Here is a 23,431-nt window from a genome sequence, read left to right on the forward strand (position 1 = left end):
CTGATTGGCTGCGGACTCAATTCCTCTTCAATACAAACAATGTATTGAAGCTTCAAGAAGCTTCTAAGGCCCCTCAAGGCTTATTCAACTTGAAGTTTATTTTTAAATTTTTGATTTTTTTAATAGTCCTGGAGAAAAGTAACAAAATGACTTGATTTTACTCACTGGAACAGTGGGATGCTGTTGAATTCTTGTTTTTAGAGCGGATCTTGTTTGGGAACAGCGTCGTTTATGATATGTCGTTGAGCTTGATTTTTTTCCTCTCAATCGGGGCGGCGCGCGATTTATGGCGTATGCCGGCATCGAGGCAGACACACTGGTAGCTCTAGCTTTCATCCCCCGGTGTGGTTTTGTTTATTTTTATTTTTGCTGTTTGGAGTGCGTCGCGCAGCAGGCGTCTCGGGAACCTAACGGCGACGCCTTGCGCTTTGCGACGCCTGTGTCGCGTGGCGGCGGCATTCCCCCCATTCTTATAAAAGATGCCCGGTTGCACAATCTTGCAAACAGTCAGCGTTCGTCGGTTTGTCGGCCAAGAATATTTGAAATCTCGAAGAAGTGGCGGTTGAGGAAACCTGTCCAGTCCAGAAAAATAAAAGAACATCGATCCTGAAGAAAGGACCTTTCGGTGTCTGTTTGTGAAAAGTGAAGATTGTTCTCTCGAGACGACATAGCATAATCTGTGCTCAGGTGAAGAGGTGCTGAAAGAAGAAGTTAATTAACCTTTGCCAAGGATAGCGATAAACCGGTTCGAAGAAAGTGAAGCCCACAGCTGTCGAACCCTTTCGAGCAGGAAGTGCACATTTGAAATTTCTCAGTGTTTAAGTGCGAGAGATACACCGGAAGACCAACCCAGTTCAAGTTCATGGTCAACTGTAATTGATCGTGAAAGTTGCAGGAACGATTAAATTCACTGAAAAGAAAGAAAAGAAACGTGATAAATCGCTTAGAAAAGATTTAACAATGAAATCAATCACCGCCTTTCTGATTTTCGTTGTTATCCTCAGGATAGATAGCACATTCAGTGCATTACGTAAGTATATTATCTTGGAGCAGAAAAATAAATATTTCTTTTAAAGACTTGTTTTGAGCTTTGAAATTTCAAAATTTGAAATTTTTTAAAATATTCAATACCCTAAAATTGGATCCTTTACATCATTTTACAAATTTTGCGATGAATTTATGAATGAAAAGGTAGAACAAAAAATATATACCTATATTTCAATAAATTTAACCTGAATATTAAAAGTAACAAAAAAACGGATTCGGATGAGGTATTTGGACCTGTTATTGCCTGTTTGATGTTGAATTTGGAGATCCCACTTCGTACGCCTGAATATGGAAGTGTTATAAATATACTTACTTTAATTCTATTTTGGAAACGGCTTTCTGAAGTTTTCAAGAGCCATTTGATGATTTGTGCTCAATGTATGGCTTGTTTTTTAAGTGAAAGTAGCAGATAATTCTCGTATTCAATCAAACTGTTTAGAGCATTCGAAAACATGAAGTTTTTTTTGTTTTATTTTCGTAATTCACTAGAACTCGATCATTTTCAAATTTATACATTTGCATCATCCGCCAAACAAAGCACCAGAAACATCATGTATGAGTTTTGCTTAGACACGAATGCCACAAAATGGTAAAGTGTCATGAATGAACCAAAATAAAGTATGAGTGTGTGTGTTGTTATTGCTTTGTTTGATGGATCTTCGAATCACCGTTTAAGGCAAAATGCATGGATCAAGAATGGTAAATGAAAAAAAAAAATCGCCTCGATCCGGAGTCGAACTCGAGTCTTCTGATTATCTCTCCGACACCTTATCAATAGGCCAAAGCTGTAGCTCTATCATTCTGTTGACTTCATCCATTTGAATTCGCTGCGAGATTCTACGGCAGAAAACGCTAATCTTCCCTATGTAGAAAAAAGATTTTGTAAACGTAAAAACCTTATCACACAGTTAATACAATAAGTATTTTATTACAGGATACGATACTCAACGTTCTTATTCTCGAAAGAGGAGGGAAGAAGTATCTATAGCATCGAGGCGTTGGGGCGTTGTTTTTTTACTGGTCAAAACTTTACTGAGTTAACAAACAGACAGGACACTTAATTTTCATAATGATAGCCTTCTGTTTTTTTCGTTTTTATTTATCTTCCCGTGACAACCAAAAAAGGCTTTAAAAACATTTTTTTTTACTAAGGAACGATTTGCTATCTTCAAAAAAGTTTGAAAATTATCTTTAAGCACGGATAAACAAATGTACAACTTAGCCAGGAAAAGTGTGTTAAGTAAAAGCGGCCATTTTGAAACAATTTGATGTTTTTTTGTTACGCCACCAGATTTCTCCAAGGACATTGGAGAGAACTGTCTAAAAGAAAGGGCACAGTGAACAACACAAAATTACAAAAATCATGTCAGTTTTGAATGGGTCGTATTACTATTCGACTAGTATCGAGTAAATTGATGTTGAAGTTTCGACACAAATTTGCGATTTGCATAATGAAAATATTTTTAGCTTAAAGCAGTTATTCTAATTGCTTCTAACAAGCATTAAGCACTATATAGAAACAAATATGATTCGTGAAAATACCCGCTTAAAGAAGCCTTGAATCGGTATTGCTGCGAGGGATCTTAAATTTAAAATCCAACTGGATAAAATAACTGGTTCTCCTGGCTTGCCTTCAGGGTTGCCGAAATCACAGAAAAATCTATAATTCCACAGAATTTTGAGCAAATTTTCATCGCACATTCTGTGTCACAGTACTTAGAATTTTGGAAATATTCACAGATTTCACAGATTTTTTGAATTTTGTACATTTGTCAATAATTATATTATTTTAAAAATATTCATTCGTTTGAAATATCATGATAATATAGTTTATTTTAATTTATTTTTCTCAAGTAAATTGTAAAAAAAAAACCAACATTACATGAATTTTCAATTAAATTAATGCCTTCTCCATCACAGAAAACCATCACAGAATTTCTGGGTTGAATCACAGAAAATCAGATTTTTTTTGGCAAAAACACAGAATTTTTTTCGGCAACCTTGCTTGTCTTAAGTTGTTAGTTAGCTCCTATAGTAAAAAAAATGGAGGTAACATAAACCAGATAAGTTTACTAACGCAAAAAATTTAATAAATTGCAGCAGTCTTTTCGACTACAATGTTTATTTATTTATGTTTGAGAAATATACAAGTGCGCCCTTGCGAGTATGAGGTACTGGTAACGAGTATGAGGTAACTATTGTAATTGAGCTTGTTTAGAAAATAAATAAAAGTAGATTTGTTCTAAAATAGTATATGTACAAGTACAACTACACAAAATTTGGTTGAAAAATATTGTTTTTTGAAAAAATTATAAGACAAATAAAATTGGCCCATTCTTACCCCTTAGTGGGGATGGCTAGGGGCCACGTTTGTAATAGTTGTCTGTTTGAAAAAAATGTGTTACCAAAAATTTAAAAAAAATACATGTGTTTAAATGAAGAATGATCCCGTAGAGAGTAAAAATTTTATCTGTCATGAATTTTGGCTTACAGTTTCATGTAATGATGATCAATACATATTAAATAGTCAGTTCCTTCACTTCAACCGAGGTTATTCATTCAACAGGAGCAGATAAGATTATTTTACGTTCTCTATGCCATATTGTGCCGTTGTATTTTTATATTAATTGCTGGTAAACATGTGCTTCCTGTTATAATTTGTTATCGTGGTAAATGGATGGCCCTTTTTAATGTTCTCTCACGCTGGTCCTTGCTAAATTTTTTATTAAAAAAAACAATTTTTTTGAAAAATAAATGTTATTGGAATTTACCATAATCTTATAAAAAGGCTGGTAGTTGAAAAACGTTCATAATTATTTGGATTTTCGTTTTTTCTTTGGTTTTATTGTTTTTTCTATCACTGATTGCAATTTTCTCGGCTATAATGCTGGTTCCGGCTCAAACAGCTCGTTTTGTATGTATGTATGTATGTATGTATGGGCCCCCCATCGGTAGCAAGGTCCTGCCTATGTCTGTGTGGTTGGCCCAAAGGCTTCCACGGCCGATGGTTCGTCGAGAGAAGGCATCCAACCTTCAGAAACCTACAATGGTTGGCTATCACTCCGCTTGTAAAAGTTTCTTCAGGTTATCCCCAGATGCATTCTCTCTAGAAAATATATAACAATATTGAATACAATGATCAAATAAAACGATAAATTGTCTATATACTTAATAAAAATAAAATGAAAAAATCAGCAATAGGTGAAAAAATCTATTTAATTATTATACAGTTATAACAAGTGGGAGTGAAGCAGAAGCTACTTCTTAATAAACGCTTATGGAAATATAACTAAATGAATAAAAAATTACCGTTGGTTTACCTGAAAATGAAATAAAACATTATTATGATTGCATCTCGATTGGAATAAAATATTTAGGTTTAATTGAACAGATTCCCTACGTTAAGATCCTTGTAAAACTAGTGGAATACCATATTTCACATTTACATTTTGATTAAAAAAAAAAAATTATTTAAATCGATAACCAATTGATGAAACACATATTTTGTTATATTTGATCTTTCTATTCCACCTCTTTTATTTAAACACTGTCAAATCATAAAGTTGCGATGGATTTAAAAATTTGAATTAAAAAATGTAAATTTTGGAAGGAAACATATGTTCATCATAAAAATTCTTTAATTAAATAAACTTATTTCCGATTTCAAAACCTTCATAGGAATTTTTTTATCATTTGTATCATCGTCATATCAAATCCAACACATCAACTTAATGCATTTATTACCAGCCCGCCCAAGCACATTCACCTTATCACTGATCCCCTTTAAATCCCTTTAAACGACAATCAGAACGCACTGCACAATCAAAATAATTTTCTCTCCCGAGACCATAAAACTGGAAACACATCCTTCGTTTATAAGGAAAATTTTATGCTTAGGATCCATCACTAATCATCATGATATTCCACTCGCACCAACAATACCCCACATGAAACACGTAACAACTGCCCACCAATTTAATTTTCAAAGATTTAATTCGAAATTCCGAACTACACAGTAGGCCCTGACTTTGCCCATTCAGCTCTTCGTTGCCACACACACATGTACGCATGAACCCCAGGGCGAAGCCCGACTTCTGCGTACGATAAAGCCCCGTCTTCTCCACTCCATGGAAGCGCACCACAGATCGAACACAAAATCACTGCAAAGAACTCAAACACTATCCTCCCCAACAAAAACTCCGTCACTTTACAAAAATTTCACATTACTACAACTTGGTGTACTAAATAGGAATTCAAATCTGCATCGAACCAAACACCATCATCAATGTCATAACTTCAAACACCCGCGGAAGAAAAAATAAAAGCTACCATAGGCGACGAGCGTTCGTTACAGACTGGCTCAAACAGCTCGTTTTGTGTTGATAAAATCTTGGAAGGTATTTTCATTTTTTCCAGTCCAATTCGGTGCATACGAAATTGATCTTAGTAGTGGTTCCACACTTGTTGCAAAGATACCACTTTTCAAAACCAAAATTCTAGCTTTTTTTCTATTTTTTCTCTAGTCTTTCCATCAAGGCCTTTAACAGTGCTGAGAAATGTGGCTTCTGTAGAGTTTTCGCTGAAGACATGCTTTTTTTCTTTATAAGTCCGAAGCACTTATCTCGCTTCATATTGGCTTCATGGGACGAAAAAAAGCAACGTCTAAAGTCTGCGTAATATTTATGTGTTGAGTTCGAAGGGAGACATTTAAAAGAAATGCTGTGTCGCAGCCGCAGCCCGATGTATTTTCGCGACAATATTGCATAAACTGCAATGAACTACTGCAATGAAAGAACCTTTTGATTGTCTATCAAACCAAGCAAATGGCACTGTTTTTGTCAATTTTTAACGACGAGAGCACGTGAAATTTTACACAAGTTTCTGAGGATATTTTGTTTGAGCTAGTACATTTGTTCATCTGTGCTTAAAGTCTCAGATTGTAAGTAGATTTAAAATATCAACAAATCATAATTATTAATTTAAATCGTGAATTTTTTTAGTAAAATCAAAAAATGGGGAATTGAAAAGCCTGAAACAGGAAAAAGGCCAACCAGCTTAAACTGAATGATATCTAAATGCTTTTGTTTGGAATAGTCAAGACGCAGTTTATACCCAACACGATCATCGACATAAAAGATAATTAAAAAGTTTAAAAACTTGGACACTATTGATCGCTAGCCTAATACTTGATAACAGGAATCGCTTTGAACTACTCTAGAAATGCTTTTATTGATTATGTAAATCATAACTTACATTTGTAATTAGTACAAAAGTGAAATCAAGCGCAAACAAGTTGTTATTTTCAAAGGTTGCTTTGCTCATTAGCGATTTGCAGCAAAACTTTTTGACAAGCAGCGCCCACTGCTTTCTGGTTCTTTCTTATGGAACTAACAAAAGGGTGATGATAGCTGTGTTTTAACACGGCTGGGAAAACGAATTGTTTCTGTTATTGCGAATTCAGGGAAAACTGTAAAATTCAAAGCATTTATAATGACTGAAGCTTGTAAGAATTTTTTTTAAATTTACATTTTATAAAGCTTTTGGCGTAAACAACTGAACTTTTTGATGGTTTTGTTCTCAAAATTCTATTTTTAAATTTTTAAATTTTAACCCTATAGGAGTTGTTTCGATTGAGATCAATTTTGGTGATTTTGCTACGTTGGTGATTCTGTCTGATCAATTTGAGAAGGATCCTGATGTATAATTTAAAGACATTTTTTTTTTAAATAATTAGGTACAATTATGTTCTCAAGTTGAAATTTGTTCTCAAGTTGTGTTTAATTAGCGGTCACTGCACTTTTCAACTTCAAATTTTTCGAGAGGACGCTGCTCCAAACACTTTCTTTAAGTTTTCCACTCTGAAAAATCAGATTTTTTATAATTTCTATTTCAGATTTGTTGCTTTTTTGTGTATATTGAATTAAAGTTTTGGTCCTTTACAGAAGAATCTGTAATTTCATAGAATTTATTTGTAGATAACAGTTTAATAGTTTCACATTGAACTTTTACATCAATAACAATTCATTTTATTTTGCTTGTTTACGTGTGGTTTTGATTAAACAGTCTAAGTCAGGCTTCACAACTTTCTGCAAGACTAGCTGGATTGCTGATTCTCTGTCGAGGTTTAGTAAATCATTGAATCCGGATTCTAGATCTCAGGTTCATCTACTAGATGTTTTGGGTCACTTTCTCATTCAGTTGCAATGCATTCTGACAAACTTCTGTTTGTTAGTAAGTCACGCGTTTTAGACGTAAAATCCGAATCCTAATTTCTGATTCTCATTCACAGTTTTCTAGACTGTACCTTTGTGGTATTGTTGTATTCTTTCTTATTTCTGAATCTCAAGATAAAAGCTGTTATGTACAGTAAAGTAAATTTGTAAAGTAAATTTGGATAAACTCATATACTCATATTAAACGAATATTCAATACAATTTTAATACAAGCAAAAATTCGCGATATTATTTAAAATAACGTAAATTTTTTATTCAGTTTTTTTCTACAATATGTTTCCTTATTTCCAGCAACAGTGATAAAAAAAATCTTTTTAAAGCAAACGCGAATTTCATTCCATAATCTCATTTAAAAATATTCAGAATTATTCACTGAGAAGTTTCATTTCAGTCCCTCAGGGAACCAACAAGTTCGTGAACAGTTCCTCATCGAACCAAAACGGTTCATAGAAAGTTCATCAAAAAGCACAATTGTCACAAATGTACTTTTATCGTTTATAAGCTCTTAGAACGTACATAAATGTTTTATAATACTTCAATGTTCGTTCGAAGTTCGATAAAAGGCACTCGAGAGAAACTCTACCGAGTACCTTTTATTCAACCAAATGTGAACTTCAAAATAAAGTAGTTATGTGACTTTTGGTAACTTAGGTTTCTACGGAAACTTGCATTTTCACCACCTTATCTGATTCAATCGTGCCTTAAAAAGTATAAACAGACAATAAAACCGTTAGCTCCGACAGGTTTTGCAAGGAATTGAATCCTTTTAGACTAAGGTTGCCAGAATTTTTTTCACTACCATCCGGGCCTAGCAATTCCGGGCATTTTTTCAAAAAAACCTGGCAAAATCCGGGCATAGATTTCAATTTTTCAAATCCAAAAACCGGGCAAAAACCGGACAAAATTTAGGTGTTATTATATATAAAAGCAAAGTAAAAGTGCAAAAAAAAAAATCGAAATTAATATTTTATTAATGTAATTGCAGACTTCCAACAACTTTTTGAAACACTTAAATTTTAAAGGTTTATAAAAGTAAATCAGCGAAATTATTTGAAACAACCGTTGAAAATTTCCATACCGATAATCGATTTTACTCAAAAACTTTGATTTTTTTTTTGGTTTCTTTTTGAAAATTGTTAAAAAATCCGGGCAATGTCCGGACTTTTTTCACGATATCCGGGCAACCGGACCGGACCGGACTTTCTCGAAATTTTGCATCAAATATCCGGGCAAACCCGGATAAAACCGGGCAATCTGGCACGCTTATTTTAGACTTATAAGAAAACGAAACAAGTTTTCAATGCAGAGAAAAAGCGATCTGTAAATGCTTTTGAGAGTACAAACTTATTTTGTCCATGCGAAAATTGACTTTCACTACCACTTTGCTTAAATGTATTATATTAAATGTTTTGTTTATGAAAAATTCACCAGTAATGAATCAAAAATACTACAATTCATCAAAATATTTTGAGTTGATGTACCTTATGTCAAAAGAGATACATGAATTTGATAATTTTGATCGCAAGTGTAAACTTTAATTTGACTGTATGATGAATTAATGAAACCTACACCGAAATATTTTAAATCGTAATGTTTCAGTTCCGCTTATTAATATTAAACGACGGAAAGCGAATGTTTGTTACTTAACAATCGTCTGATTCGCTGCATACATAAGTAATGCGCAGGAAAAGAAAATCCAGACAGCTGAATGGAAATCAGTTGACATAACTGAATTTCCACTTAACGTCGTTCAATCTCATCTGGCATTTTCCAGCACGAGCATGCCACCTGCTTATTTGGCTGACTTAAGTGTTTCGATAATTTTCTTACAATGATAAGCTTATACTCTACCAGCAACAAATTTTTCCCCACTTTATATGAATACATGTAATCTACGGCAATGATTTTTCCGATGAACCGTTCATGTTTGAGCTCACATATGACTTATGATTGTTGAAAGTGGAGAAAATTAAAGATGAATGTAAAATTTGGAATGATTGATAAAAACTATTTATCATCATTCACTATCACACTTGTGATAAACATTTTTGTTTAATGTCATTATAATTACACGGTTAAAATCGTGTTGTAAAATAATTTCCTAGTTAATCTACTGAGTGAGCTCAACCCTTTATCATCAACTTCAAATTATGATCTACATCCACCGGACAAAAATTCCATCGGGAACTAACAACCGGGTAAAAGCGCGTGGAGAACCACGTGATCTATTCTTATCGAAAGTTACACAATTCAAGCCAATTTAAAACGAAACACAGATGCTAATTTAGGGTGTGCAAATTGACAATCATTGATAGGAAAATGACAACCTGAACTTTTTCTAATCAAAGATTTGCGTAAGAAAAAGTAAAGGCGTGAAGCTACTGATTACCTAGCTAAAGCTACTCTCGGTAGTAAACTGTCATAAGACCGATACTCCTTGATAATGGTCACTAGCCGGGGTGCACATCATCGGTAATTTTAAGCACGTGCCCGTTTCACGGTTATTACACACACCTAAGTTGAAGCCGCTTGAAATAGAACGCGCGAAACTTCTTACAGTTCCTCCGGATTAGAGGCTGCAAGCGTTCGGTTAAGTGTGCCAGTTTCTTGAACAGATCTTCGTCAATAGCTACTCCCAAATTAATATTCTGATCAGGTGCCTGCTGCAAAACTGTCGATTGACTTCGATCGGTTTCGATCAGGCCACTGTAAGGGTGAGCGTTGATATTTCCGATCGCATTTGTATGGTCATTTTTAAGGGTCAAGATCGAATTTCAATTGCGATGTAAAAATGTTTAGCTTGACTTGCCTCACTTAACACCTTTTTTCCAGGAAAAACTAAGCTCCGGCTATTATTGTAGGTATAACATGAGTTTTTTTGGTTCTGTTATCAATGCAGATATGAACCAAACCAAATCTTTTGATTCATGCCATGATGTATCGTTTAGATTTAAATTGTAACCTGTTGATGCAAATGATGAGGGTTCTTACGCGTATGTTAGACGGATCCAATCATTCCAATCTATTTCATATGAGCTATTTCTATTATATAATGATAAATAAATAAATCAAGATAAAGATTCTGTAGCTCAAACTAAAAAACCAATGTCTAAAAATTTAGTTTGATTCTTATTTCAATTTAAGTGCTAAAATAATGAAAGGAAAATATGAAAAAAAAAATCTCGAAAGAATGCTTTTTGAACCGATTAAGAGAAAATGCATTGTTATTTGAGTTTTTTCATCATTAGAAATCATTTTTAATTTTATTTTTCTATTTGGAACAGATATTGTAAACAGGCAAAAACTAACCCTGGTGATTCACATAAAAATCTAGATTACCGATAGGGTTTTGTGAAAATTGACTGAAAATTTATTGTTTTGACTTTTGACCGTGAAAATGTCGAGAATGAAGAAAATATGTTGTAGCCAAAAACCAATAATCTTTGAGCAGAAAAATACAATTTAATGAGCTATTTGAAACATTTTTTCGGAAAACAAGCTAAATTAGTAGAAAACTAGATATTTTATCCTACCTACTTTCTTTTAAATCAAGTTTCAATAATATCAACGCAGAGAATAGACAACGAGCCCAGTACAAAAAAGTTTTGAGTTCGTATGAATTTGAATGGTCGTCCATTTTAAACCCGTGTTTTTGCTGTCAGTATCATAGGCCGAGGTGCCAGATGATTTTGTTGAAATGCAATCAATTTCATTTAAAAAAAAACTTTCACATTTCATTGCCGAAACTAGTGATGCGCGACAGCTCAAAAGCCGCTCATTTCAACCGGTTTTTCAAAAAGAGCGAACGAACTGTGGCTTTTAAAAAATTGAACCACGGTTGGTTCAAAAACGAGCCGATCATTGATTTGAGCGAGCTGCTCCGAGCTGCTAATTCTAATCTCATAATCTCTAGCCGAAACGGAGCACTATCGTCGAGATTGCCTATATCCATTAAAATTGGGCAAATACTGTGAGGCAGCTTTGCCAGATTGCAAACCGCTCAAGACCGGATTTGGATTTGACGAAAAATCAAAAATGTACTGATTTTGGCAAAATGAAACTTGATGACCTTTTTTTTTTGGTCGTCAGGTAAAATTTTCGTTTTTCCGCAGAATCCCGTTAATTTTTTCGATAATCCGTAGAAATTCCGTAGGAAATGCTGAAAGTCCATAGATTCTGAGCATCGATTCAGAGCTCCGTAGAAATGCTTGAAATCCGTAGATCTGACAACGCTGCTGTGAAGTCTCAGAACGGCCCATTCTCAGGGTTCATTATAGACTAAGCACAAATGGAAATATCGATAACTAGATACTTTATGTTATGCTGGCAACTGCTATCGCTAATGTCGTGGATGGAATCTACTTAAGAGAGTCAGAGGCATATCCAGGATGCCACAAGTACGAGGTTCCGCAACTTTGAAAAAAACATAGCCAGTGTACATTTTCTATCCGTGAGTTTTTTTTTAACAAAATTGATGGTTAATAAAACGCACTCTCCTTTTCATCAGGATGTTTGTTTATACATTTTCAAGCTCACAGGGTGTGCTCAGGCAAGATCGACCTTAAATGAAAAATAAGAAACAAACCCTATTTCGACGGTTGTGATCAGTTTTTTTTTCGGAAAGGTTGATCATATTCACCAGAAAAACAAATCTTTCTAAGCCTCGCAGTCCTCTTTGAACATACATACATAAAACATAAAACAGATCAACTGTCAATTTAAATGAACATTGACTATTTTATAAACTGGTTTTAATACACTTGAGATAATCTGATTAGACTTACCGGCTAAATTTTTATTCAGGGGCTCCTACGCTCGATGGACTAGTGGGGCCAACTTTGTTTGGTCTGATGGTTCTCGGGGAGCGGGTTTTGATGATCACTAGTAACTTGGTGGAGAACACTTTGAAGTTCTCACACGACCTTTTTTAAACAATTATAGTTTTTTGTCTGGGCCGCCAGTTGTCTCCAAAAATACAAAAAAGGGCTGCCAAAACAAACCTTAGAAAAACAAAAGTTTTGTCAGTTTTGAATACGCCGTATGAGTTGTTTTGCATGTAGCATAGCATAGCATAGCATAGGGTGACTACACACATCTTGCATTGGCTGATACACGAGGAACAACTGATAATCAAGAGCAACGCAAGATGCCAAAATGAGTATCTGGATTCAATATTCATTGCAAGTGCTGCTCTTGAATATCAGTGTGGTACCATCATGCACACCGTGACAAGTTAATGTAATCATAGAAGGGATTATCTGAAACAGCAAAAATAACTCTTTATGTGCAGAGAACTCATACGACCCATAAAGCTGTTTCAGAAAGGAATGGGAAAGGATGTTTAAGTGGAAAATCCTACATGGCAAATAGGATTGACGAAATATCTATAAATATAATTAAAATAAAATGAAACAATCTCACCAAAGTTCATTGATAGGCGATGAGAGAAGGAGGCAGATTTATATTTGATGGTCCTGTTGTACTAATGGCGATCATCCCTGCACCTTCCAGTCACTGTTGCTTGATTATCCAGCAAGTGTTTATGAATCATTTTTCGGGATTTCTTTTCTTCTGCTGATATTTTGTATAGCACAATCGTCACTGCTATCCTTACACATATTTCGAAAAAGAAACTCGAAAACAGATAAGGATTATTGTATTTTCACGAAAACAAATGAGGACATTGCGAGGTCGAAAAAAAAACTCCTTCAAAAATCTAGATCTCGTTCAGACATAAAATTGACACCGGTTCTTGTAAGACAAAACAGATATTCACAACACTCGGGTCGGTTCACTGCAATTAATGATCAAAAAAATTTCCACAACAATATTCCTCTTTTGAGCTTTAAACTTTAAAAAATCCAATCAATTTCTTTCTATTTGAGAACATTTTCCGCAGCACGAAGAAAAAACGCGTGTTGACGCTTCAGCACACGCCTACTCTTTTCCACTTCGTGAGTTATTTTGCATGTTACAAGAAAATCGCTTATAAACTTTCTTAACACATTCGTCATGTTGCATTATTAAAAAAAAAATCTTAAATTGAGAAGTAACCCGCTTTGGGATGGCTACAATTAGAACTAATCATCAAGAATATTCCTATTTGACTGGACATAACCGATGCGTCCTCTGACCCCAATAATCGTTCAAGAAGTGCAAAAACTTATTTCAAAAGTGTTAGTAACTTTGACTGTCTCAGTAGTTATTTATAAGTTGTTATAGGATTAGGCCTTTTCGAAAACTGAGCTATTTTAACCAACCAAATTGCGTCAATTTCACTTTTTCTTGCCCTTACCAATTATCTTCTCACTTTTTCCAATTCACCAATATCATAATGATAATTTCAAACTCTTTCACTTTCACAGCACTTTTCCAACCGAGTTCGGACGCGCCCGTTTTTCATTTTCGTAAAAAACGAAAAAACGCGTGCGCCTGGTACAACTCTTCTATCTATATGAAAATAACAGATGCCCTCAGAATGCATGCTTCGTTTATATCAAAATGTAAATGAATGATTTTTTAATGTAAACCAGTGCTTAGTATGATTTATAACGTTAGGTATTTGTTTGTCAAAAAAAGGTCAAATTCAAGCTCTTCATGGTTAACAATTTTTCAACACAAAGTTTCAGGAATACCGTGAAGGCGCAACATCGCGAAATTGTTTGTCTCACTAGATCTGGACATTTCATTTCCGTGCCAAAAGTGTACGTGTTCCAGTTATGTGTGTTGTTTTATTGTATGTTTTATTTTGTAATATGGGGTAGACGATTCAACTCAAAATTTATTATGCAAACTCGCAAACAGGACTTATTATCATTTATCACAATATTCCCTCATCCAAAGCCCTTAATATAAGCTTCTTTGATATTTTGTCTTAATTTAAAATATTTTCTTTCTTTTTTTCTTTTAAAATTTTTTAAATAACATACAATAAATAGTGAACAACCAAAATTTAAAACGATTGAGGATATCTCAAACTTATTGACACAAGCTGTTATAAATAAAAAAATATTAAAATCTGACACATCTGAAGGTTAACTGCTACAACAAAACCATTGAACTAATTTCTGCATTAATTTCTTAAAATTTTAGCTTTCAAACTATGATTGAGCAAGTTACGATAGTGTTTCGATTCAACAGTTTTATTTTTACAGAAAATATGAAATCAAGGTTCATCGCTTTTGCATTTTGCAAAATTGAAATTTATACTCAAAATGCAGAATTAAAAAAATCATTATGTTGATTTCATTCTTGTTCTTTTGTATTGTGTAATTCGACGTAGGTGGTTTGTCGAACGGTTAGAATTCCTATGCACAATCGTACCAGAAATTTCCAAGAAATAATCAAGAGGAAACGATCGATAATCCCTCCATAATAATGGACTATTGATGATTACCTGTTTAAGATTGTCAATAGGTGATTACAGTATTACCAGTATGGAATACTAATCACTTGGTTACATTTGTGGTGCATGGGGGTTGAATTTTGTTTTTAGAAGAAGAGTTTTTTTTTGCATTGATCGAAAAGCTTTATTGAGTGTACTGATATTTATGAGGATGTGTTTTCTTTTCCTTTACAGCTCCCAGCATAAAGGTGTGCTCCCGGAACGATCCCAATCTGAACAAGTGCGTCACCGATTCGGTGATCTCGCTGCGACCCCTCCTAGCAACCGGGAAGATCAGCGATGACTTCACCATCCCGCCGCTGGAACCACTTGCCCTGGCCACCGTCAACATGGACCGCGGGGCAGAATTTAAGGCCACCTTCAGCGACCTGCTCGTCAGCGGCCCGAGCAACTTCCAGATCGACAATTTGAAGTGAGTCTAAAGTCTAAGTGTACCTGTGCTTGGAGACTAGGGAGAGAGAATGAGCTCCATAATTACTTACAACGACTTAACTCTCGCCTTACCACTTAATTACAGGGTAAACCTCGACAAGCTGACCTTCGACTTCAACGTGTACCTGCCGAAGCTTTCCTTCCGTGGAAAGTACGACCTCAAGATCAAGCTGCTTCTGTTGAACATTGCCGGCGTCGGAGATCTCAAGGGAACTATCGGTGAGTTACGAGTAGTGGGCTTACGAGAGGTTGCGTGTTGATTAATGAATCATTAACGGTGATCGATTTGAGCATGCGTCGGAATTAACTGTGCATGCAATTATTAGATCTAGATTCTGACTGTCTCGATCGCGGTAAGATGTTTTGAATTGATTTTTTTCATTCTATTTCTTCTCCAGAAAACAATCGTGCCCGCGTCAAGTTGTTCAACGAGCTGTACGAGAAGGACGGCAAACAGTATATGCGAGTCAAGCGGCTTGCCGTCAAGATCCAGATCGAGAAGGGTCACTTCGACATGAAGGACCTGTTCAACGGAGATCCGGTTCTGAGCCAGGTCGGCAACCAATTCATCAACGAAAACTCGCGCCTCTTCCTGGATGAGTTAACGCCCGGTCTTGAGCGATCGCTGTCCGAAACCTTCAAGAACACTGCCAACGAAATTCTCCAGACGTCCACCCTCGACGACATCTTCCCGGCCAAGTAAATGTGTCCAGTGTTGCCAGTCAACTCCTTTTATTTTCCTGCTCTACGGTCGGGAAAACTTTAAACCAAAAATTTGTTGAAACTTAACAAACACTAGGTAGCGTGACCTTCTTCTGGTGAAATCTTTTCTAGTTTCAATTAACCCTCCGATCCCCATCCTCAAACCGTCAAACGGAAGCAAACGTTTGTGATAGTCATGATAATTAATCCCCCCTCTCCTCCTCCCTTAAATAAGCTATAAGACAAAACTTGAGGAAAGCGGACACGTTCAAACCCAAAATAAGTCAACGCAATTGGCGAAATGTGATAGAAATCGGTTCAGGTTTAATCCTACAAACGAAGTTTCAAGTTTTGGTGATACAATCTGATCCATCTCGCAAAAGTTAGTTAGAATCTATCTAGAGAATTGATTGAATTCAATTTTTAACCATATCTGAGATACCATCCTACAACTTAATCGAGAAATCTAGCAGATTGAGATTCCAAAAGTGGCTTTAACTGGATTGAACCTTCCGATTTCGTCCGGATATGACGGTGTCGGTGACGTGTCTTTTTCGGATTGTTTTCGTACGATCTTGTTCAGATTTTTACTGAAACTTGTTAACAGAATTAACTATATAATGATAATAGAAATATCGAATCTGTACCAGTGATGACGCTGAAATGTGAAGTAGAATTAAGTCTTTTTTTAGGGTAGAGTTTACTCTGGAAATGTAACATTAAATAATCAAAACGAAAGAGGTTGTTTTGCTTTAAAAAATCCGAAAATTCATTCAATGGTGAGAGAAATTGGTGATGATTTTCCGACACTCTTATGTGTTTTTTTTTTTTTTGGCAAGGTAATTAACCTCCGCACCGAATTTGAAAATATTCGAAATAATGGTATTTAGAAAAACATCTGATAACCTCAACACTGTTTGACGGCTAAAACAACAGGATCAATAGAATGAAGAAACCCCTAGCAGTTTTGTGTCTAGTTTAGCTTAGTTGACTATTCATTTCAGCGCTACCTCGCCAATGGTCGCTGCTCCGTTTTGTGCTAGGGTGAAAATAATGGTGCTTGGGACTAACAGTTCATTCACAATGCACAAAACTCATGCTCTCCCTTTGAAAATGACGGCGCCGGCCAAGTCCTATTAGTTAATGAGGAATGAAGGAAGGTTTGTAAGTAGGAAACTTCATAGGATGGATTAAAAACCTTTTGTCCTCTTATATTCCAAACATTAATTTTGAAAAAATCAGAAACAAAGATAAGTCAATATCTCCAACTATAGAAACCGTTTAAACGTTTGCAAATCTATATTTAAATATACAAGGAAAGGGTTGTGTTAGTAGAGGAATGGTTTAAGATCAGGATCCATTTTGGAGTATGGGGCGAAATTTTTCTTGAGGAAACTCCAAAACTCCTCCTCACCCTCCTCATTATCTCCTATTCATCCTGCATACAATGTGTTTTCAAAATTGACCCTTGAGAGTAAAGTTACTTTTATCATACTTCGAAGAATTTTTATAAGAAGATATTTAAAATAGAAACAATTTTTGATGGATGAAATGAATCTCATTTTTATTCTTTTTAATTTTTAACTTGTTATGTAGGCTTGCTTAGATAACTTAATCGCTTAGATTACTTCAAAATTTCCAATCGTTACCGATGCAACCACAGTAACGACGCTGTTTAGCATTTACTCGCGAATGATTCAAAATATGCAACAGAAGAGCGCCGTCTTAGTGAACTATGTACGATGATTTTTCGTTCTGTTTCTGTTGCCTAGGGTTCCTTGTTGATTTTCTCATCCCGATTTTCAGTCATTCATTACTCCAGCAATCATTTGCTTCGCAACTGAATCCATTCGTCGGCGAGTTGATACGGCGCGAATTGATGACGATGATGTTGATTATGGCCCAGAATCAGACCCTTAAGGAAGAATGATACTAGGAGGACAATTCCCGGGATAACGAATAAGACCCATACAATTGACACAACTTGAGGGGAAAATAAGCCAAAATTGGCCTAGATTTAGTTTTTGGGTACCTGTTGCGTTCCTAGAATTAAATCATTTTGCTTAACGAAGCATTCGTGGAGAAGCATGATACGATGTCGTTTTCACGCAATGTTTTCATCAAGAGCGAATGATGATTGTTTGATGGTTACCGATAGTAACTCAGAAAATAACCGATCTAGTGATCGGTGAGAGGGGAAGAAAAACAAACTAGGTATGCGTCGTTCGATGCGTCGTTTGTTAAGAAAACAGACTTTTTATGTTGAGAAGTAAAATCGTTGGTGACTAGGATGGGGAAAAAAATCAATCATAAGTCACAAAATTCTAGGAAGCGTACCTGTTTTTAAAGCAGCGATTCTTGGGCACCAAGCATACTCAAATATTTCCAAAATTTGAACATTTTCGCACAAAAAAATTTCTGAAATTATCCTTTGTTAAATTTACGCATAATCTAATCATGGAACGGACTCACCAAATAAGCTCTAGTCCATGCTGGTTGAGAAGCATTTCACTTTCTAAGCTGTCCTCGAAGAATTCTTTCTCTGTACAGCGCTGAGAGGAACGCCGTTCAAATCCTTTATTTTGCCACAGGGAAAACTGTAACTTTTTGACGATCTCACTGATCGAACAATAACACAAGGTAGATAGATGTGTTAAACGTTTTTTGTTGCAATTTTATCACTTTAATACTAAGAATATTAAATTTTCACCGACGAAGCAAAAAAAAACAAACGCGTCCATTGCTGAAAAATCAAGGCTTACTCCTCCGAATTGAACTTAAGCATTTTGAAACTCTACTTATACTAGTTTACAAAATTTGAAAAAAATCGTGAACTTTATTGACCGATCTAAATTTTGAATGTGAAATCGAGCGCTGAATCCGAAAATGAAATTAAAAAAATCACAGTAGAACTGTTTTTAAGTTGTGCTCCAAATATAAAATTTTGGAAAAATAAAAAAAGTACTTGTACTCAGAATCAAATATCTCGGAATGCATGACATTAATTTGAAATCTCTTTTTTGCATATTAAAGATGAACAAATTTGCTATCGATCATTTGAACGCCATTTTTGCGTGAAATCAACAGTATTGTTGATATTTATGATTTAATGATAGAAAAAATAATAAAAACGCATTTTTTAGAGAAAGATTTGTTTCAGCGAATGTTTTAGACTTGATTGTAACATTTAAAAAAAATTGACTTTCTATGGCCCTTTCATGTCAATTCAAAACAAAGATTTATTCACCATTAATATTCAAAAAAGGGATTTCAAATTACTGTTATGTAGTCCGAGATATTTTAATCTAAGTACAAGTACTTTTTTTATTTTTCAAAAATTGTATATTTAAAGCATAACTCAAACACTGTTCTACTGAGATTTTTTTGGAATTCATTTTCAGATTCAGCGCCCGATTTCACATTAAAAATGACCTTCAGTTTACCTAGTTCAAAAATACTGTAAACTAGTGTTATAGTGGTCGATTGTGTGTTGCCAAAAGCAATTTTAGTCAATTGAGAAATATATTCTGCATTCAACTTGAAATGAAAACAAATTAAAACATGACTCTTTTGTATGATCATATTGCTCTATTTTTTTAATGTCTTTGTTATAGAGATTTTCAGCTTTCAGCTGGTTCATCTTGGTCAATTTTATTTACTCAATAATTCAGTGGTTTCTCTATAAATGTGACTTTCAGTAGTTTTAAAGAAGAATGAATCATGATAAATTTAATTTTTTTACAAACTAGAATTTTGAGACTATGGCTAGAATAGAATTTTGAAGCCAACGGTTCATTCATAAATTAGATTATCTCAGGAGCGAGCAATTGCCTGTCAGTTATTGTCTTTTTCGTTTTCAAAACATAATTTAATTTAGCAAACATTAATCATAAATGGGTTTATTTTTCAAAAAGCTGCAAGAAAATTATAATTTTTTTTTATTCGATGCTTTTTTTATTTGAAAAACAATGTTTCTTTTCAAAATGTTACTTTTGTGATATGACCCTATTATTTTTTATACTAAGCTTATCATAAAGAAACAACTCATTAGTCCATTACTACAAAAAGTAAGATTCAAGTTTTAGATGTGTCACAGATGTTGTTTGTTACAATGTTTTTTTTCGAAGAAATTACATTAATTTAGGCGAAATTGGGGTGGTTGATGCTCTTCTCGTCAACTTATAGCTTAGTAGTTTACATCACTTGATTCAGTAATAAGTTTTACACAATAAGTGTTTTTGCGTCTGTTAAATTGCATTCTGTTTAATACAATGTATTTTTCGAAGAAATTGTATCAATTTAGCCGTTTCTATTTATTCTAGTGCAAAAAAGCGACACGATCAGCTCGAGGATGAACAAATCTACCAAAAATGATCATTCATGATGAAAAGTTGTTGGATTACACTTTGTTGACTGCATTTCTTTGAATTTTTTTTTTAAGTTTCGGGGAAAAGAGGCAAAATGAGCCACTTGTCGCAGTAAAAACAAGAATTGGAGTACACCAATCGATTCAGCCGACATTTTTTAATAAATAAGCATAGTTTATTTGACTTTTTAGCAACAAGGCAGAATGCCACAAACGGAATTCTACCTCAATATCCAAAAATAGGGGAAATCGGGCCAAATCAGACGTTTAGAAAAAAGCTGGACATTTCACGAAAAAAAAGCGGGACATCGTCGAAAAATGCGAGACATTTAAAAAACGCTTAAAAACCTTATTTAAATATATAAATAGCCGTTTTTGATCATCTACCAAGTTTCTCGTCCATTCATTCATTGTTTGATTTGTGTTTTTTTTTGTTTTCGTTCGGTAGTCCTGCTCTATTTTATCCAGATTTATTCACTTTATTCAAAAACTGAACAAAGAAACTCAAATTGAGTTATAATATCTTTTTATTTTTGCGTCCAAAAACGATTTTTTCAGGGAGCGTAAAATACGATTTAAAATCTGCTGTTTTGATGTAAAAATGTATTTTCGAATGTATTCTTTTTGATTTTTAATTGAATAATTCCGTAGTTTTGATTAAGTTTACTCGGATATTGCTCGGGTTTTAAGATAAAATTGCCCGGTTGTTTGGTAAATATTCTGACAATCATAAATGCTAATAACTAAACAAGTTATTTCATCTTGTCTGTGCTGCTAAGTTTGAGGAAAAAAAACACCAAACACCAACACCAAATTTTTTGAATGATTTTCTGTTTTGAACCAATGAATATAAATAGAGGCTAAATTAAGGTTTTTCCGTTGTAATTCAGTGAAACTTCATAAAAAAGTGACCTTTTTAATTTTCCAGCCTTATCGATGAATGTCATGATCTTTAAGTTAGACAATTTCTACTTTTCAAAATCATAAATTATATAAAATAGATTAGAAAAAATGACAGCAGTTGAGATTTTATAAGATTTTTTTTCCATGCGGGACGGATGGCAACCCTAGGTTAATCTCCAATATATATTTTCAATTAAATCGGTTCGAGTATGTTACAAAATAAGCTACAAAACAATATCAATGCAATGCCTTTTTCAGTATGTAGGGCTGTTAGAGCAATAAAGTAACGTATTCATCCAAGAAAAGACAAGTTTATTGAAATTTCCTGAGAAATCATAGAGAAAAGCATCGTCCTTCCTTACCCCATAAATCGAAATAAGCCACCAGCAGTTCATAACAATTCACGAAATATTTTTTTTTTAAATTTCTTTAGCAAATTTTTTAAATGATTTTTCAAAGTTAAATTAATCCATATACGGTCTCCACCTATTTTAATGAAACATGTAAGAGAGTTGTGAGTGAGCGCCGATTTGGTCTAGGAGATAGGATGGCGCGAGTCTGCTTTTGATATGCTAGGCCTACTGGGTTCAGCAAGAAGCTTTTGGGTTTGAAACCCATAAGCAAGGTTGTCAAAATCACAGAAAAATCTGTGATTTCACAGAATTTTGAGCAAATTTTTATCACAGAATCTGTGTCACAGAAAACAGAATTTTGAAATTTTCCCAGATTTCACAGAATCTTTTAAATTTTGAATGGATTTCCGAAATTGTAATTTTTTGGACGGTATCAAATTAAGATTTTTTACTTTGAATTAGAAAAGTATGATAAGATTGGTAATGGTAATTGATTTTGCCCAACTAAAATGTGAAAAAGACCCAATTTATCATGATTTTTTTTATGAAATTCAAGGAAATTGCTTCACAGAAATCCATCACAGAATTTTTGGGTAAAATCACAGAAATTTTTTTTTCTCAAAAACACAGAATTTTTTTCGGCAACCTTGCCCATAAGCCCATAGCCCATAAACACATCGTGCACATACACTTGGGCAGAAACTGCGGTGAATCCATGCACCCATGGTGGATAACCAACATACATACAACATATATGAGAGTTGTAAGTGACATGTTTTGCATAATCTTTCTTATTTGGCCATCTCAACAAGTACTGTTACAAGAATAGTTTATGGGTTGAACTGTAAAACGATATTTAAATCTCTTATCTTTCGATGCCATGTTATGTAAATAGTTCCCTCAAAGTTAGTCGATCTAAACTTGAGTAAACTTCACCCTGAATTAGGAGAGGTTAAAAAAGTCTACAATTTCAGAAAATCCTCAGAAGTCATTAGCTATTACCGAGCCGAGATAATCCATTACTCGGAAGCCACCGACCGACCACCCGGTTCCATAAATTGGCCAACGCCAGGCGGCCCAGGCAGTTGTTACACTTACTTGAACCGGTTGATCAAATCATACCAATTTACACGTCAATTTCAATCTAGCAAGCGTTGACGCGCACGCTCATGGGACCACACGGAAGGAGCGAGCCGCTGAATTTCCACGCGGCGAGTGACCGATGATCATCGCCAACTGCGATTAGACGCATATGCTGCGACGCAAGTGCATCGCGTCACGTCACATTTTGTATTCTTTTGTTTTTGTTTTTTTTAACAATCTTTGCAGGAAGAAGGAGTTTGTGCAAATTTGATTGACATGTCAACTCACTTGGGTAGACTTTGTGGACGACGATCACTCGCTGTTATGACTATATTTAGATGTAAACTACACGCCGTTCGGTTCAAAGAAGATTGAATTAATCAGCGGGAGTGCAATGATCAAGCAATAGAGGCTCATATGGGGTGTAACAACAATTTGGTCTGACCTTGCATGACTCACCTGCTACAGATTAGGGTCGTTGGAATTCCGATGGAATGCTCTTCGGGTTGCTATGATGATAATGCACATGGACCGCAACGCCTTCTATGACCAACCGGTTTTTTCCTGCTTATGTTTCGTTCTACCTCACAGAACATGGACCTCATCGGGTGAAACGCAAAAACAGAAATAATGAAATGAAAAAAACGCTAGATAAGAAGCCGTAAAAATAAATTCCATTTGCCATTATCGTCAATGGGTTCTGGAATTCGTTGTTTGGCGATGACTGAGCGCCATTTGAATGATCCCGGCGGCTGCCTGAGTGCGTTCAATATGCTCGCAATCCGGCAATCCTCCTCTCGTACCTATAGATGTTATGAATGACCGGCATCTTTCTTTATTGCGGTGGAGAGATCATAATGGTGGTCGGGCTGGTGGTGGCGAAGATGATCGTCATCATCATCAGCAT

At 34.9% G+C, this 23,431-nt stretch overlaps 1 protein-coding gene across 1 annotated transcript; it reads left to right on the forward strand.

Annotated features, from left to right (window-relative positions):
• Positions 1-515: 515 nt before the first annotated feature.
• Positions 516-16,500, forward strand: LOC129746454 (protein takeout-like). Its single transcript, XM_055740104.1, has 4 exons — positions 516-1,030; positions 14,860-15,097; positions 15,203-15,336; positions 15,516-16,500. Exons 1-4 carry the CDS (start codon positions 961-963, stop codon positions 15,818-15,820), a joined length of 747 nt encoding a protein of 248 aa, XP_055596079.1. The 5' UTR covers positions 516-960; the 3' UTR covers positions 15,821-16,500.
• The last annotated feature ends 6,931 nt before the right edge of the window (positions 16,501-23,431 follow it).

The sequence above is a fragment of the Uranotaenia lowii genome, chromosome 2 (assembly GCF_029784155.1).
Source record: "Uranotaenia lowii strain MFRU-FL chromosome 2, ASM2978415v1, whole genome shotgun sequence".
Lineage (NCBI taxonomy): Eukaryota > Metazoa > Arthropoda > Insecta > Diptera > Culicidae > Uranotaenia > Uranotaenia lowii.

Coding starts and splice junctions, on each gene's coding strand:
- LOC129746454 (XM_055740104.1), top strand. CDS start 961: ATGAAATCAATCACCGCCTTTCTGATTTTCGTTGTTATCCTCAGGATA. Junction 1,031..14,859: donor TAGCACATTCAGTGCATTAC/GTAAGTATATTA, acceptor TTTCCTTTACAG/CTCCCAGCATAAAGGTGTGC. Junction 15,098..15,202: donor TTCCAGATCGACAATTTGAA/GTGAGTCTAAAG, acceptor ACTTAATTACAG/GGTAAACCTCGACAAGCTGA.